General features: G+C 32.7%; 1 protein-coding gene across 2 annotated transcripts; it reads right to left on the bottom strand.

Annotated features, from left to right (window-relative positions):
• Positions 1 to 365: 365 nt before the first annotated feature.
• LOC148308699 (uncharacterized) lies at positions 366 to 10417 on the bottom strand. 2 transcript variants are annotated; one of them, XM_088261203.1, is made up of 6 exons: positions 10185 to 10417; positions 7719 to 7917; positions 6700 to 7135; positions 5180 to 5326; positions 3470 to 3545; positions 366 to 1191 (listed from the first exon to the last, which is right to left on the bottom strand). In XM_088261203.1, exons 1-6 carry the CDS (start codon positions 10288 to 10290, stop codon positions 1154 to 1156), a joined length of 1002 nt encoding a protein of 333 aa, XP_088117329.1. In that variant the 5' UTR covers positions 10291 to 10417; the 3' UTR covers positions 366 to 1153. The 2 variants fall into 2 exon arrangements, with proteins under 2 accessions (XP_088117329.1, XP_088117330.1); XM_088261204.1 differs by lacking the exon at positions 10185 to 10417 and having other exon boundaries at positions 5180 to 5322; positions 7719 to 7858.
• Between the last annotated feature and the right edge of the window lie 7522 nt (positions 10418 to 17939).

Below are 17939 nucleotides of genomic sequence, written 5' to 3'. Positions count from 1 at the left end.
TCACTTAACCCAATAGACGAGAGGTCGAAATCTGAGCATTTATAGGAGAAGTCCTGTAAATGCTCAGACTTCCATGTTTTCTTCTTTTAAAAGTTGTTTCGTTGCTGTTGAGAGATGTGTACTATATCTTGATACCGATCGCTCAGCGGTTGGGTCCCAATATTTGTGTACTTTAAACTATTTGGACAAATTTAAATAAGATGTTAATGAGAATATTTGAATTCGTAAGTGCCGCGTTTTATGAACTGTAGTGGATTATGTGCAATTTAAACATTTATGAAAATCATAAATTATATATTACGTTTTTCTCTAATCAATGTGATAAATAAAATATTTTTTTACTAATCTTTTATTTTATTTATTACATGGTATGTTCCCGAAATATCTTTTTAAATACACTTTATCAATATACGAGTGTAAATGCTATACAGAGGACATACTAGCATAAACTAAGTCATATAAATAATTATGTTATAGCTTGAAACTTTATTATTTTTCTATTAATTTTGATTTTTTGGATTTTTTTTTTGTAAATTAATAATAATAATAAAGTGAATTCAACTGATTTTTTATTTAAATTATATTTCATAATATAAATTTCAATTTCATTAGTTTCTTCATTTTTTTGTGAAGATTTCATATTTAAAAATCATAATTTTTAACATGAGATATCCGTATTTAAATAATTTCTAGACATTTATAAGACTAGTAATGTTGTGTTTTATAAAAATAAGTAAATGCTCCCTACCTAAGAACAAGTTTTTACTATATCTATTGAGGATATATAGTGTCTAATAGGTTTGCTTTTATTTTAATTAAATTTTTACTTAATTTTATTAGTTTTCATTTTCCACTGGTGCAAACAGAACTTAATGGTTTTTTTACTATATTGAACCCCGATTTTTGGCACTGAATCCACAGTGATATTTAATATAACTCATAATGAAAATTGTTATAAATTTTGTAAAAAGACAGCCATTATTTTTCATTCATTTATTAAGTTCAAAATATACAAAGTAATAATATATTGGGTAGGTATATAAATATAAACAAACGATGCTGAAAATATACTTGTTCAATTTTGTAAATTACACAAACATAATAAATAATTTTATTTTAAAAATTGTAGTATGTGCACGTTTTAAAAATTCCATTACGAATCTTTTCCACTTCCAGTTAGGGCCACCAGACCTGGAAACAATTAAGAATAGTGAAATGGAATTCGAACAGGATAATAGGGTTGAATAAAGATGATTTATTAATGTATGAGAAGAATCAATAAAAAGATACAAAAAAAATAAAATATTGTCAGCAAAATTGTCGATTTTTTAAATTTATGTTTTATTTGGTAAATACGACTATTTTAATATTTATAAATACTGTGACACGTGTTCGATGCGTTCAACAGCATTACCAAATACCTAATTAAGTTGCTGATAGATATTTACTGCATTGAGTTAGGTATTAATTACATACAATGGATTTTTCCTTATAATAATGGTGTTTACAGTATATTTGAAGTTGATGGATAAAATGTTTACTACCAAATGACTGCAAAATCAATTAACATATAAATTGACAATGTGACGTCACTTGGCTATTATTTATGCGATCAGCTGACCGTTTAGTGACAGTTGAAGATATTGTCATTTGAGATTTCTCATCGACAGCGAATGAAATTCATGGCGGGTTCTAAGCCCTGTCAATACCTAGATTTCAAACAAACTCACTTCAACAACTTAACATATATGTTAAGATAAGAGTGATATCCAGCATTTGTTGACAAATAATGTTCATTTTAAAATACTTTATATTTTTAATCTTCATCGTGAAAATACACACACATATATTTATATATATATATATATATATATATATATATATATATATATATATATATATATATATATATATATATATTTAAATATATATATATATATATATATATATATATATATATATATATATATATATATATATATATATATATATATATATATATATATATATATATATATATATATATATATATATATATATATATATATATATATATATATATATATATATATATATATATATATATATATATATATATATATATATATATATATATATATATATATATATACACATTACTAACATTTTTTGGCATAAAAAGACTAACCACAGAATAAATGCTATAAACATAAAAAATATAAGTGATTTTTTTCAGCAACCATAAAGTGAAATTCCTGAAAATATGACCACAATCGTAAGACACTACATTATCCCCAATTTATTTACATTACTATAGTAGATAAAATGCAGATATTCTGCGAACGGGAACACCGGGAATATCCCAGAAACACGCACATGTATGCATACATACGTGTACTTGAGGTTTTGGGAGTAACCCAGTATGCATATGCAATAGGATATTATATCGTAGTGATTTCAGAATATTATTTTATATGAAATGATGTAATAGAATAGAGGTAATGACGCAATTAAAATGAGTTTTATTTAACCATTTTGGATTTTTTTCTTACACATGTGAGAAAAAATAGCATACATATGCTAAAATTGCTGAAGAACTGAAGGTAAAATGGACTATTTCAAGTTTAGTGGAGATTATATGGCCGAAAACTTTTGTTTTTTTATTTTTTACAAAAATTATATTCCTATTTTTTGCTAAAAATTAGTTAAATTTTATATCATTGACGAATAGGAGCTTTAGAAGCGCGCACGCTGCGACACAAGCTCCCGGTTTGACCGTTAAAATATCCTGGCGTCATCGTCGGAATTTCGACGGTCGCACTGTTGGCAAAGTATACGTGAGTCGATATATCGATTCTCAGCAATCTCATTAGATTGCTCATTATTAACCATTGTTAAAGCATAATACGACTATTATAAACAAATATAAGAAAGTTTGTAATGGAACCGACTAATATTAATATTTATTGATATTTCAATATAATAATAAAATATTAATAAAAACCCTTATCCGCACCCCGATGGTGCATAGGGCACTGCTTCATATAAGCGCAGTGTTATCTTAATCATTTACACATGAAGAAAAGGTGATCAGCCCTCCGCTTCAGGTACTAGTCCAGGATAATATTGAATAAATATTACAGTGAAAAAAATCACTTATATTTATTTGACCCTCCCTGGGAATCGAACCCGGGACCTCCAGAACGGTAGCCGAGCGTGCTGACCATTACACTACGGAGGCGGAACTAAATATATGTATATGATATCAATATATGTATATGAATAATAATAAAAGATAATAGAATAATAGAAAGGATATGAAAGTTTGGGGGCTTACAGAGCTTGCGACCTGTCATTGTCAGATTTGCGTGATCACTTAAGTGACACCGTATAAATTTCTTAATTCTTCATATGCATGACAACTCTAATACATGATATTTATTATTTGATGATGATAATAAGTAATTAAAAAAAAAAACATTAGACCTACCGCTGAACATCAGAACAAGTACTTTGTTGTAGTAATTCGCCACTTTGCTATGGATTTCATAAAGAGATGGAGCATACTGAAATGAAACAAAATAATTGGAAATTTTTAATAAGTCAGCAACTGTCTGGAAGGTCACTCTCTGACTGTCGAGGTCCGGTAGGTGTCCTATCTGGGACATGTGCTGAGAGGAGAGAAGTTGGAGCTATTGCTCCTAATCTCTAATCATTAGAGTCAAAATAGAGGGTCCACGAGGTGTGGGCAGAAGGCAGATCTCCTGGCTCCGGAACATACGAGATCGGACGGGGATCAGGACCGCCGAGGCGCTGTTAGGGCTACCCAATACAAGGACAAATGCTCTCAAGTGATAGTCGACATCAGAGGGACCTGCCATGATACTCACAGAAGAATCATGATTTGAATTTTCAGTTGTCCGCACCGAATGGTGCATTAGGCACCGCATCGCAAAGACGGTGTCTCAATTACATCAAGGCTAGGAGGTAATGCATAAGTCATAAGCTATGATGATTGCTAACCTTCAGCGTGGAGTGGCACAATGAGATGAATCGTAAAATAGAAGATAAGTTATTTTTTTTATTTATTTGTTCGGGAATTGTACAGCTCATTTAAAAAGTACATAATAAACAAGTTTAAAAAAGTATATAGTTACATTAACAATAATAAACATTACATTACATTAGCAAAAATAGTTACTTTAATAAAAATAAAGCCAATTAAACAATTCCACAATTATTTATAGGTTTGACGTTTAATTTATAGAATTTAATTTATAATGTTTATTAAATGTTAAAATCAAACACTAATTTATCGAGTCCACTAAATTGTATTGTATTGTTAAAAAAACACAAAAATAAATTTGTGACAATTGTTTCACCTTGTTATGGATTATTATTATTTATTATTTTCAAACGAATGTGAAGATTACGTAGTCATACAGAAGAAAGTGACCAAGTGCATTTTTTACAAAAACGTGATCATTGACTATTTGGTGTCTTACTATAATAGCTTAATATTGCCCTGAAAAAAATCTCAAAGGATTTTAAACTTATTATTTTTTGACATCTCATCAAAGATGAAGAAGAATATGGAAGTCTGGGCATTTACGGGGCTTACGACCGTCATAGGCTGGTTTAAGTGATCACTTTACACACGTGTAACATTCACCAATTCTACCCATTATTGACAACCACACTACTCAAATTCTTGGAAGTTCTATATATATGAACCAATTTAGAAACCTTGTTCATGAATCACTAGAACTTCACTAGAGACATCTATTGGTGAGATGTAAAGAAGCTTTTTACTAAGCAGAAACTCTTATATTAGTATGTCTCTCTTATATTAGTAAACTCTTATATTTGAGATGTCAAAAAATAATATGAAAATAACTCCTGTAATTGGAGATAATCCAGATTTTGTGAACAAGTATTTGGACACACTCAAAATGTTGTAAAGATTTTAAACTTGTTTAAAATACGTGTATTGACTTTTTAAAAATAACTAACTGCATTGATGTTTACTTTCTAGCCAAGCAAAAGTGACTTAAATGACCCTCCTGAACATTTTACGTTTTGTCAGTTAGTCACTTTCTCTTTTGCCACTACGATTAAAAGGACTTGATGGTTCTTATTTAGCCACACAAATCTAGGTGCTTAGGTAAAAACTTTTAAAAGATAATATGTGTTCACTAACCGGCACGTTGGGCGGCAGGCAGACGCAGGGGGAAGGGGGCCCCTGGACCAGCCCCCACCAGCGCCGGAAGGTGAACTCCGTCTTCTGGCCCTCGCACCACACGCCCTCCTGCCGGGTCCAGATCACAGCGCCGCCCACCACGGCTGTCTAGGGCATCACGCGCATCACTCAAGGCAACATGGGCACATCTCAAGATGAACAAGAATATGGTAGTCTGGGTATTAACAGGGCTTATAACACATTCAAAATTAACTGCGTTAGTTTCGTTAGTCCGCCTCCGTAGTGTAATGGTCAGCATGCTCGGCTACCGTTCTAGAGGTCCCGGGCTCGATTCCCAGAGACGGGTCCAATAACTATAAGTGATTTTTTCCACTCTTATATTTATTCAATATTACCCTGGACTGGTACCTAAAACGGAGGGCTGATCATCCTTTCCTTCGTGTGTTAACTAACTATCAAGATAACACTGCGTTTATATGATGAAGTGCCCTATGTACCATTGGGATGCGAATAAGGGTTCGAAGTGTCGTTTAATTTTTTAAAATCTTTTTTAAATTTCTTATTTGTGTTTCAATCCTGTTTCCTTAAATGAGGAATGGAAATTACTCATCGGAAATATTTCATAAGTAGCACTAATGTATGTAATATGTTTTAAAATAAATAATAACAAAATGTTGTGAACACAATTTATGTTTTGTACTGACATAACTACATTGTACATAGTTTTTTCCACATTTATTTTATTAGACTAGCGACATTGTTTTTATTACCCTCTACCTACATAGATATGTGTAGGTCCTCACCATAAAGTTACATTTCCAATATTGCACAAAAAACCTTTAAATGCAAATCTGTTCTGTTTACTGTATTCTATCGAAATTGTGATTAAAATTGCGACAAAATGTGAACAATCCGATGTTAAACCAATATGAAGTCATTAAATCGCACCAAAACGTAACAATTTTACAAGCTAGAATTCCTGATTACTTAAAATAATAAAAATGTAACGTTTTGGCGAGGATTTTCACATATCGCTCACTCCTTTCAAGAATGTCATATTTAAAAAATCGTCAACTTACAGTTGTCCAAGTTTTCGGAATGCTCAGAAAATGTACTATATCCCAGCAAGAGAGGCATATTTTAAACATAATTTTTACCCGCTACAGGGCAGAAAGTGTTGTTTTTGCATTTTTAAGAAAAGGTATTGTATAATAATTTTTTGAATATACTACATATTTTTCAAATAGAGAAAAAAACCTTCAGCTTTTACCGAAAAAGATCTGTTACACAGTAAAAAGTTCAATAAGTAGCTTGATATTTATTTTTAATACATTGTATTATATTTTTAAACTTAAAAATGATCTCCTGAAAAATCAAGTTTTTTGATTTATGACGTTCTTGAAAGGAGTGAGCGATATGTGCGACAAGTTATTATTATTATTTTTTTAATTACTTACGAAAAAGATTAGCTATCCCTGGTTTAGGGAATACAATTTTAGGGATTCAAATGATATCCTTACCTTGACAGATAGCGTCAGTATTCTGAAGAGGAAAGCCAGACCGGAGAAGGGCGGTAGGGGGGGCTGGCACGGGGTGGGCGGGCACGGGCTGCAGCAGGGGTTGGGCGCGCACGGCGGGCACGGCGGCGGGCACGGCGGGCAGCACGGCTCCGGGCACGGCGGAGGGCACGGTGGCGCGATGAAGGAGGGTCGCGGGCACGGCGAGGGCGGCGCGCTGCGTGGCGGGCATGGCGGCGGGCAGGGCGGTGGACACGGCGGGCACGGGCACGGCGGAGGGGGGCACGGAGAGCACTTGGGCGGACAGGGAGGCGGGCAAGGGGGCGGGCACTTGGGCGGGCACGGCGGAGGGCACGGGGGCGGACAGGGCGGAGGGCATCGGGGAGGGCACGGTGGCGGGCAAGGGGGCGGGCAAGGCGGTGGACAAGGGGGTGGGCACCTGGAAATAAATAAAATGTAAATTTTAAAAGTCCACTGTTCAATTAAAAAATATTTATATAAGCGTTTATATTTTAATTTATAATAAATTAATAATAATAATAATAATAATAAACCCTTATCCGCACCCCAATGGTGCATAGGGCACTGTGTCATAAACGCAGTGTTATCATGATCGTTTTACACATGAAGGAAAGGTGATCAGCCCTCCGCTTCAGGTACCAGTCCAGGGTAATATTGAATAAATATGACAGTGAAAAATCACTAATATTTATTTTACCCCCCTTGGGAATCGAACCCGGAACCTCCAGAACGGTAGCCGAGCGTGCTGACCATTACACTACGGAGGCGGACAAAATAAATTATAATAAATAATAAATTATGTGAACATTTATCTATATATTCTTGGAAGTTCTATATATATATATGATCCAATTTCGAAACATTGTGCTTGAATCACTAGAATTTCACTAGAGACATCTATTGGTGAGATGAAAGAAGCTATAATTAGAGATAATCCAGATTTGTGAACAAGCATTTGGACACACTCAAAATGTCGCATTTAAAAATTATAACTTTATTACCTCGGGGGGCACGGTGGTGGGCAGGGGCACGGCGACGGGGGGCACGGCGGGGTGCAGGGGGGCGGGCACGAGGGCCCCTTCACCATCTTGAGCTTGTCACAGTGAGACACGTGCACCGTCTCGCTCTGGCACACCGGAGGCGGCGTTCCGGGGGGCGAGGTGGCACAAGGGGACCCGCCGCAAGGGGATTTACAATCATCTACAAACGTACAATTTTTGTAAAAAATAAACAAACAACCTCTGCTGCCCCCTTTGTGAGAAAATACCACATTTTTTTAAGATGGGAAAAGCATTTTTAATTTCAAATTTATTTAAAGGAATAACCCGCAAAGCCTCTATTAGAGGCTTGTCTGCAAGTAGGATAGTAATGATAGGGAAAGTAAAAGTGAAAAATACATCACAAACACCCAGACCAATTGAAAATAAATCTTTCTTGAATTATTTGGCACTCCGCGGAACCAGCGCATTAATTTCATCAATTGAGTCGGCAGTCACTTTGTGGTAAAATCTATCCATTTTTAATTTAAGTTTTACTTAGTAAATGCCACTTTTTCTTTAAATCCTTTTTTATTAAGTAAATCTCAATAAAAAAGTAGCATTTATTATTTACCTTGCTTTTTATGCAAAGGGTTTATACATCATTCAGTGGATTTTATCCACCACCTCCGTGGTGTAATGCTTGCGTGTTTAGCTACCGTGCTGGAGGTCCCGGGTTCGATTACCAGGGGGGGGGGTGAAAATAAATATTTGTGATTTTACAATCTCATATTTATTAATTATTTTGACAATATTATATCTATGGTGAGTTCTAAAATTTAAATGGTATAGTTGTGAATCATGGTTAAAATTACCCTATATAAAGTGATTGCTTAAACTCAGACTTGCGCTTCAAGTGCCTGTCCAGGGTTCAAATGAAATAATTAAGTGTGAACTTATATCGGGCATACTGTTAAAAAAATGAGAAAGCACGCATTTGTAATATGTTAAATTTCACAATTTGTAGGTATACAGTATTTTAGCAGCTCTCAAGAACCACGCAGTCTGCCATGACGTGCCAAAAGATGGCGCCGCCATTGTGTTAAAAAATTGTTTAAATAACGCATGTTTTTTACCTGTTTAGGGTAAAATCACATGTTTTAAAACCAAAACTAAAACACGCACATATTTATTTGCATGCAACGTTGTGCCAAAAATTTAAAGCAATCAGTGAATAACGTTAGAGGAAAAAAGTTTTTTAACAAACTGACATTTACATTTTTATTCAAATACATTTTTTTAGTTAATGCAGATTATTATTTTTATCTTAAACAAACACAATTCCTGATGTAATGTGTATTATGTTATATATAATACATCCATGCTTAAATGGTGATATAATTAATAGATGATAAAATTTATAAATGTAATTGCACAATACATTTGTGTTGAATGAAACTTTTATTTACATTTCCACATCTCAATATAGAGAAAGAAGATGAAGGACTTACAACCCGTCATAGGCTGGTTTAAGTGATCACTTTATAAACGTGTAACATTCACCATTCAAACCATGATCAACAACCGCACTACTAAATTTTTGGTTTCGAATAAAACATTTGGATAAGACTGGTGAGCACGCTCGGCTACCGTTCTGGAGGTCCCGGGTTCGATTCCCAGGGGGGGTCAAATAAATATAAGTGATTTTTTCACTCTAATATTTATTCAATATTATCCTGGACTGGTACCTGAAGCGGAGGGCTCATCACCTTTCCTTCCTGTGTTAAGGATCAAGATAACACTGCGTTTATATAATGCAGTGGCATATGCACCATTGGGGTGCGTATAAGGGTTTGAATGAATAAGACGACTTTTTTGTGTTTCTTAAAGCCGCGATCTCAAGTACTTTGAAAAAAATGCATTGAAAAAATATTTTTAATATCTTTTTTAACCTTTCAATAACTCTTTTCTTTTCAAAAGCATATTTTTATTTCGCGGAAAAACTTATTTTTTATATAAAAACGGTGTTTAAAGAAAAAAATCAATTACGTCAAATGTTACCTGGATTTAGAGAAAATTAGTTGCTATTTAACGTATGTAGGACCTTGATAAACTCAAAAAGTGAAGAAAAATATTAAAGTCTTGGCATTTACGATTGTTACTTGACGATCGCCATAGGCTGGTTTAAGTGATCACTTTACACACGTGTGTATTATGACGGTCGTCAGCCCCATAAATGCCCAGACTTCCATATTCTTCTTCATAATGGATGAAATGTCCAAAAATAATATGAAAATAACTCCCGTAATTGGAGATAATCCAGATTTTGTGAACAAGTATTTGGACACACTAAAAATGTTGTCAAAAAGGTGATCTTAAGTGTTTTATTTTTATATTTAAATCATCATATTATTCCACAATAATGCCAATTCAAAAAAATAATATGGTTCTACTAGAAGTTATTGTAAAATAATTATAAAATTGACTTACTCGCAAAAAGGGCTTTATCAGTTCGAATCTTTCGGATTGCTTGGTGCGATTTCGATAAATGGTTGATTAAAATTAAGACCACCTCCTTGCCTTTGTTCATCGCCATTGTAACTATAATTTAAACTTTTTATTCAATAATTAATTCAGTTGAATCCAATAAAATATTAATCCATGAAACAAAAACTTTTAATTTACATCAGTCGAATTAAATATAATGAAAATTGGAAAAATAACACTTGAACGCGTTCAACTGTCAAAGATGGTATTCTACTTTTAAATAAATTTACTAAAGTAAATTTAGTTAGGTACTTAATTATTATTATTTTTTCTTTCAACATGTTACAAACATAAGTCGTATATACATATAATATTCCCGATGAGTAATTTCTATTTCTCATTTTGGGACATAGGATTAAGCTTAACAAGGCTAGAACACAAATAATAAAGTAACAAATTTTTTTCATAACTTAAACTAATACTAATACATGGCAAAATATAAAAACAATAAACAGGTACATATAATAAACAGGCGTAAGAAGCATATTTAAAAGAAATAAATGAGAAAAACATAAGGTAAGAAGCATATTCAAAATAAACAAATGAGAAAATATAAAAAAATAATATTAGTCCGCCTCCGTGGTTTAATAGTTAGCGTGTTTAGCTACCGTGCTGTAGGTTCCTTGTTCGATTCCCAGGAGGGGATGAAAATAATTATTGGTGATTTTTATATTTATTTAATACTACCCTGAACTGGTCCCTGAAGCTCAGGATTGATCCCTTGCCTTCATGTAAGTAACGATCAAGAACTGCGTCAATAAGATGCAGTGCCCTATGCACCATTGGGGTTAATTATTACTCAAGTAAAATTTAATCGCCGAGAAAAAAAAGAATGACGCAATGAAATCAGTTACTGCAAATAAAAGCCTAACAGTGAAAGCTAAACTGGCATAGCGAGTGTTTTTGCTTAGAATTTTCACTCATGAATTATATGAAATTACAATAACTTTAAACATAAGGAGTAAATTCACTCACGAGTAGGCATAGGCTAATAGCTTATAAAGTTGAAGGCTAAGTAGGGCCATGATAAGCGGTGTTGCATAAGCATGATTCTTTGCAGCTTAAAATTTGATAATTTATTTTACGAGACTGCCACATTCTTCTCCATCCATGTTGAGATTTCAATATGTAAAAAAAATTCTCCAGTGGAGAAACCCAGGTTTGTGAGCAAGAATTTGAACACTTAAAATGTTGTAAAAATGATCATTTTCCAATAAGTGTAATAAAGGACTCTCGACTAACCGGCGCGAGTAGGATCTGTCAACTTCCGTTTGTGCGTGGGGGCCATCTTGTTTATCTTATCTCCTTCCGGTAGCCATGACGCCCTCGCCTGTCCCCGTTCTAATTGGACTATTTTACAAGCTCCGATGTTTCGGCTTTATCACATTTGAAACGGCGTTTATTGTTATTTTGATCTGCGTGTTTCGGAGGAAACGTTTCCGCGTTCGAGCAAACTAGCAGGCCACTCGCGCTGAAGACAGATTCCAAATTCGCGCCAACGAACGCCATTATAGTGATTATTTTTTTACGGCCATTTTCGCGAAAATAGCACTCAAGGCTACTTTAAATTGGGGATTAGCTATGTGCGTGCGAACACGTTTTCAGAATACTTAAGTACGTGAGGATGCTTTCAGATAAACGTTAGATTTCAGTAATTCAGAAAAAAAGACTGTCGATTTTGAGGTATTTCAGATTTGTATACTTTGCATAGAAGGGGGCTAAAATGAATCCAAATGAATACGAATGAAATAAATACAAAACTTTCATATAAAAGTATAAGACTGAAGATTTAGGAATATTTCATACTTTGCATTTAAGGGGGTTAAAATCAATACAAATATATAAAAAAAACTTGCAAATTAACGTATAAGACTGGTGATTTTGGGGTATTTCAGACGTGTATACTTCACATTAAAGGGGGCTAAAATGAATACAAATGAATACGAATAAAATAAATACAAAACTTTCAGATAAAAGACTGATGATTTTGGGGTATTTTTGACCTGTATACTTTGCATTGAAGGGGGTTAAAATGAATACAAATGAAATAAATACAAAACTTTCAGACAAACATATTTCAGACTGACGATTTTAAGGTGTTTCAGTTCTACATATTTTATATTGAAGGGGGTTAAAATGAATATGCATATAAAACATTCAGATAAACGTAAAAAACTGACGATTTTCAGGTATTTTTGACCTGTATACTTTGCATTGAAGGGGGTTAAAAGGAATACACATAAATACAAAACTTTCAGATAAACGTAAAAGTCTGACGAAATTGGAGTATTTCAGATATGTATTAATTGCTTTGAAGGGGGCTAAAATGAATGCAAATAAATGCAAAGAAATAAATACAAAACTTTCAGATAAACGTAATAGACTGACAATTTTGGGGTTTTTCAGACCTGTATACTTTACATTGAAGGGGGTTAAAATTAATACAAATAAAATGAATACAAAACTATCAAATAAACGTAAAAAACTGAAGATTTCGAGGTATTTCATGATAAACACCAAGATTCAGCCTCGTTTATTGATGTGGTGAATTGTGAATCTTCAACAAGTTTTTTTAAGGACCATCAAATATACCGGCTTTTAGTTTTTTCGTTGTAATGTAAGGAAATTTACTCAAACAATTTCCATTTTGATTTAAAGCAATCACATATTGCTTCATCAGCCTCAACTATTGATATATTAAGATATGCAAATGCGAAAGTAATATTTTTTTCTCGTAACCAAAGCTTCCTTAATTACGTTTTGTTTTCCTTGAATCATGACATCTCTCGATAGCCAATTTCTGTTAATCCAGTGGTTATTGTTCATAATTTATTATTAGATTAAAACCAATATTTTTAGCTTTTCCACTTTTTTATTTGACCAGCGACCGGGTTTCGTCGTTACCGACATCATCAGACCAGTCTGATGATGTCGGTAACGACGAAACCCGGTCGCTGGTCAAATAAAAAAGTGGAAAAGCTAAAAATATTGGTTTTAATCTAATAATAAATTAAAAATGCAATTCCATCACGAAGTGTCAGTGGATAATATAAAAAAGTTATTGTTCATGTTGATTCAGGTATATATTTGGGTACTTAGATTCTAATTATGAGTAGGAAATTTATATTTTCGTCAAAGATATTTATTTTTATTTTTGGCTAGTATCAGAACAAACATCAATTATCTTTTTATATCAACATATTAAAAACAATAAAAATTAGTTGTTAAATTTCCGGCACCAATTTGTTTTTGGTTAGTTTTGAGTAAATTATTTTATTTCTTATCAAGAAATAGGGGGGGGGGATAAAACAATAAAGGGGAGGCTTTAGTTATTGTCACATTGTTGAATGATGCGGAACGTATCGAAACACGAATCATAATAGATTTTTTTAAAATGGTGGTATTCACAAGCGAAACTTTGAATAATAATATAATTTTTTTTTATATATATATATATATATATATATATATATATATATATATATATATATATATATATATATATATATATATATATATATATATATATATATATATATATATATATATATATATATATATATATATATATATATATATATATATATATATATATATAAGTATATAATATTAAATAATAACATAAGAAATTAATGATTTGTAATGATTTTTAAATAGGATTTTTTAAGTAATGCTAATAATAATTTGTTTTTCTATGCCCACACGTCAAAAACTAGTTTTTGCTACTAGGCGGATATCATAGTGTGTAAAAATAGTGATAACACTTATAAGGTTTTTTTGGTTATTATATACAAGGGTCGTTTGATAAGTTTGGAAAGAAACTACGAATTCATATTTGTAAAGTTTGTTAAAGGCCCGACGATATACTAACATACGATAAATCACAACTTCATTTTCTTTAAACCCAGGTAACATTTGACGTAATTGAATTTTTTCCTTATTTTGAGAACATAAGATTTTATTTGAAATAAATATATGGTTTTGAAAAGAAAAGAGTTATTAAAAAGCAAGCTGTTAAAAAAATGATAAAAATCTTTATCAATACATATTATAAAAAAAGTAAAATTCCAATATACATTCCTTTAAAAAAATGTTGCGCGGCCACACATTCGCCCCTAGCGTGCCCGTTCGCGTTCTGAATTTTTAACGTTCCAGATCTCAGGCTTAAGGCAGTATTCGGGATCAATTGTGAAGGTGTTTGTCTGATAAAAATATACGCTCGATGGTCGATTTTTTTTAAATCGGATAGTAACATTACTCGATATTACTTTAAAAAAGTGTACAACCAATTTTTTCATCTTTATCAAACGATCCCCTTATTGTACGTACCGTTTGTCCTAATGACATAATAATTATTATCTCGTTTTAATTATCTTCCAGCACAATTAGTTATTTAATTAAAATTGGTCGAAAAGTATCGCAGTTTTGGCGAACAATGGGGCGAGAGATAACGGCTGGGATAGGAAGTTATTAAATTTGGGACATTGACTTATCGCGAAATGCGCGCGTGGGTCGGAACCTACATTCTCAGATTCACGTATCGCACGTGGACCACGTTGGCCACGTGGGATTCTACTGCAAGACCTGCTTAGTAATTATACCATAGAACAACGATTTAGGGTCGAGGAAAACTTGGTAGAATCAGGTATGTCGAATACTTGAAATCGGCCGGGTCAGGAGTCGAAATAATAGGCGAAATAAACGGAAATGAGAAATCGGATCATACGCTCCTTTCAACAACGACATATATCAAAAAACGTCAATTTTCAGTTGTGCATGTTTTCGGAATGCCCAGCAAATGTACTATATCCTAGTAAAAGCGGCATATTTTTAACATAATATTTACCCGCTACAGGGCAGAAAGCGTTGTTTTTGCATTTTGAAGAAAATGTATTGTTTAATTATTTTTTAATAATAAACTAGTTATTTTGCAAATGGAGAAAAAACCTTCAGGTTTAACCTAAAAAGTACTGTTGCACAGTAGAAAAATCAATAAGTGGCTTGATATTTATTTTTAATAAATTGTACTACATTTTTAAACTTTAAAAACGTTCTCCTAAAAAATCAAGTTTTTTTGATTTATGACGTTGATTGACGTATGTTGATCGTCTGAAATGAATTTATCCATATTTTAGATTTCCTCTAGTCTATTGCATCGTCTGCATTATTGAATATGTATTAAAGATGGGTAGGTACTAAATGACAATAATTAGGTACTTGTACAGGTTGGTGCAAAATTAATCACCCCATCGGAAGATGTTATAGTTTTTGCAAATGACGTCGTACGTCAATCATATCTGACGTTTGTGAACAAGACAGCTGACGTATGACGCCATTTGCATAAAATTATAACTTCCGATTGGCTGAATTTTGTGGCAACCTGTATATGGTTTTTAAAAGAAACATCTTTCTAAAAGGTGATTACTTTTGTGCCATTCTGTATTTACGGAAAAAATATTTATTTCGGTAGAGGGTGCACATGGCAACAAGCCTGAGGTCGAAAGTGCGTGAGGTGTACGTGATATTAGTTTTATTTTCTAAGTAAAAGGAATATTTTTGTTTAGTCTGTCAAGGGGTAAATATTGAGATGATTCTAAGAAAATGGCGAATCTTAAGACAGTTCGACACTCAACTTTTAATTAGAGAGACATGTTTGCCGTTCGTCAATGGTATTTTCGGTTTGGCTTCAAATTATATGGACGAATAAGCATTATTTAAAAAAAATCTCTTTAAGGCCCTGTATTCGTTTAGTTGCAACTTAATTTTCTCTAAATCCAGGTAACATTTTACGTTATTGTTTTCATTCTTATAACACCGTTTTCACTTTGGAAAAATAAGTTTTTCTTCGAAATACTTATACGGTTTTGAAAATAAAAGAGTTATTGAAAGGAAAGGAGTTTAAAAAAAAAAACAATTTTTTTTCTTCTGTAATTCTGTGTTTGCGTTGTATTGCATTAAGATGTTACAGGTTTGAAGGATTGAAGTAGATACTATGAACATTACAGTTTTTGAAAGATCAAACTTTATTTATTTCAGATAAAATGATTTTTTTATAAAGGTTTATATACAAATAAAGAGTTTGTGGGATAACACGATGATTAAAATACGAAAATAAAACACTCGTATAATACCACCTTTTGAGTTTATTAATACAAACACGACTAGTTTTGACTATTTTCATGAACAGACGAAAAAATAAAATTAAGTATTTTGTATTTTCAACCGTTCAGTGCATTATTGTAGTGCATTCGCAGTTTGTATTTTCACCTGTTGATGATAACATTTTTAGTTCTCGAAACTACAATTATTTTATATTTATATTTAAAACAATTGTATTTTTTTTCACTTTAAATATATTTGTCCCCACCAAACAAAATTCGATTTAAGGAAGGATGCAAGGACGCAACCCGATGCCTTTTTGCTTTCCATCCTCAATATGTATATAATATTGCTTACCATTCCACATTTCATTATTTGTTCATATTTTAATCCACAGATATTTTTTTCGTGGTAGAAAAATAAAACTGTTTTAACTTAACACTGGCTACATACTCGTATATGTATTCTGTTAACACATAATTCACTCCCTTAACTGCACTTACTGTTACTGTTAACTCCATTGAAATTCAGGATCCAAAATGTCCATCACTAATCTTCATCTCAACTTGATTAACACATATAAAATAATGTCCTTCGTGTTTTCAAAACATATTTAACCACTATCATTATTATTTTTTGACATCTCATCAAAGATGAAGAAGAATATGGAAGTCTGGGTATTTACGGGGCTAACGACCGTCATAGGCTGGTTTAAGTGATCTTTTTACACCCATGTAACATTCACCAATTCAACCCATTATTGACAACCACACTGCTCAAATTCTTGGAAGTTCTATATATGTGAACCAATTTAGAAACCTTCTTCTTGAATCACTAGAACTTCACTAGAGATATCTATTGGTGAGATGTAAAGAAGCTTTTTACTAAGCAGAAACTCTTATATTAGTATGTGAGGTCCAAAACCTGGATATCAATCACACACATGAGAAACGCCAGAAATACCATTTTCATTTTTATTTTCATTATTATTGTAATTATAAAAATACGTTGACAAGCATTTGTTTCTAATTTATTATTAGATTAAAACCAATATTTTTAGCTTTTCCACTTTTTTATTTGACCAGCGACCGGGTTTCGTCGTTACCGACATCATCAGACTGATGATGTCGGTAACGACGAAACCCGGTCGCTGGTCAAATAAAAAAGTGGAAAAGCTAAAAATATTGGTTTTAATCTAATAATAAATTAAAAATGCAATTCCATCACGAAGTGTCAGTGGATAATATAAATCTATTAAAAAGCATTTGTTTCGTTAAACCTTTGATAATGTCCTTAATATTTGGGTACCCGATAATATTGTATCTCCATCAACAAAATGATAAATGGAAAAATAAATTAACCGAGCATGCATACAATCAAAGGATTAATTGTTTCGAGGACCTCCGACGTCGAAAAAGGTCCCAGACCACTGTGCTACGTCTATATCATTCTGTTGATCCTTTCAGCGGCGTCCGAAGGGATCCTGCCTGAGCTTAACCAAGCCAAGCTTACTGAGCCGAGCTTGAGCGTAAGTTATCTTCTTCCCCAGTCCTGGTGGATATTGTTTTAGCTTTAGCTCTCTGTATCCCGAGGCTGCAG

This window comes from Brachycentrus maculatus, unplaced genomic scaffold (genome assembly GCF_059751285.1).
Source record: "Brachycentrus maculatus isolate JH-2025_06_01 unplaced genomic scaffold, ASM5975128v1 h1tg000152l, whole genome shotgun sequence".
Classification (NCBI taxonomy): Eukaryota; Metazoa; Arthropoda; class Insecta; order Trichoptera; family Brachycentridae; genus Brachycentrus; species Brachycentrus maculatus.
The sequence above is the reverse complement of the archived record's forward strand: the minus strand, read 5'-3'. Positions and strand labels throughout refer to the sequence as shown.

Excerpts from the sequence above, each read along its gene's own strand:
- LOC148308699 (XM_088261203.1), bottom strand. The coding sequence starts at position 10,290 with ATGGCGATGAACAAAGGCAAGGAGGTGGTCTTAATTTTAATCAACCAT. Across the intron at positions 7,136-7,718 it reads CCACCACCGTGCCCCCCGAG|GTGCCCACCCCCTTGTCCAC; the intron begins GTAATAAAGTTA and ends ATTTATTTCCAG. Across the intron at positions 5,327-6,699 it reads TACTGACGCTATCTGTCAAG|ACAGCCGTGGTGGGCGGCGC; the intron begins GTAAGGATATCA and ends GTGATGCCCTAG.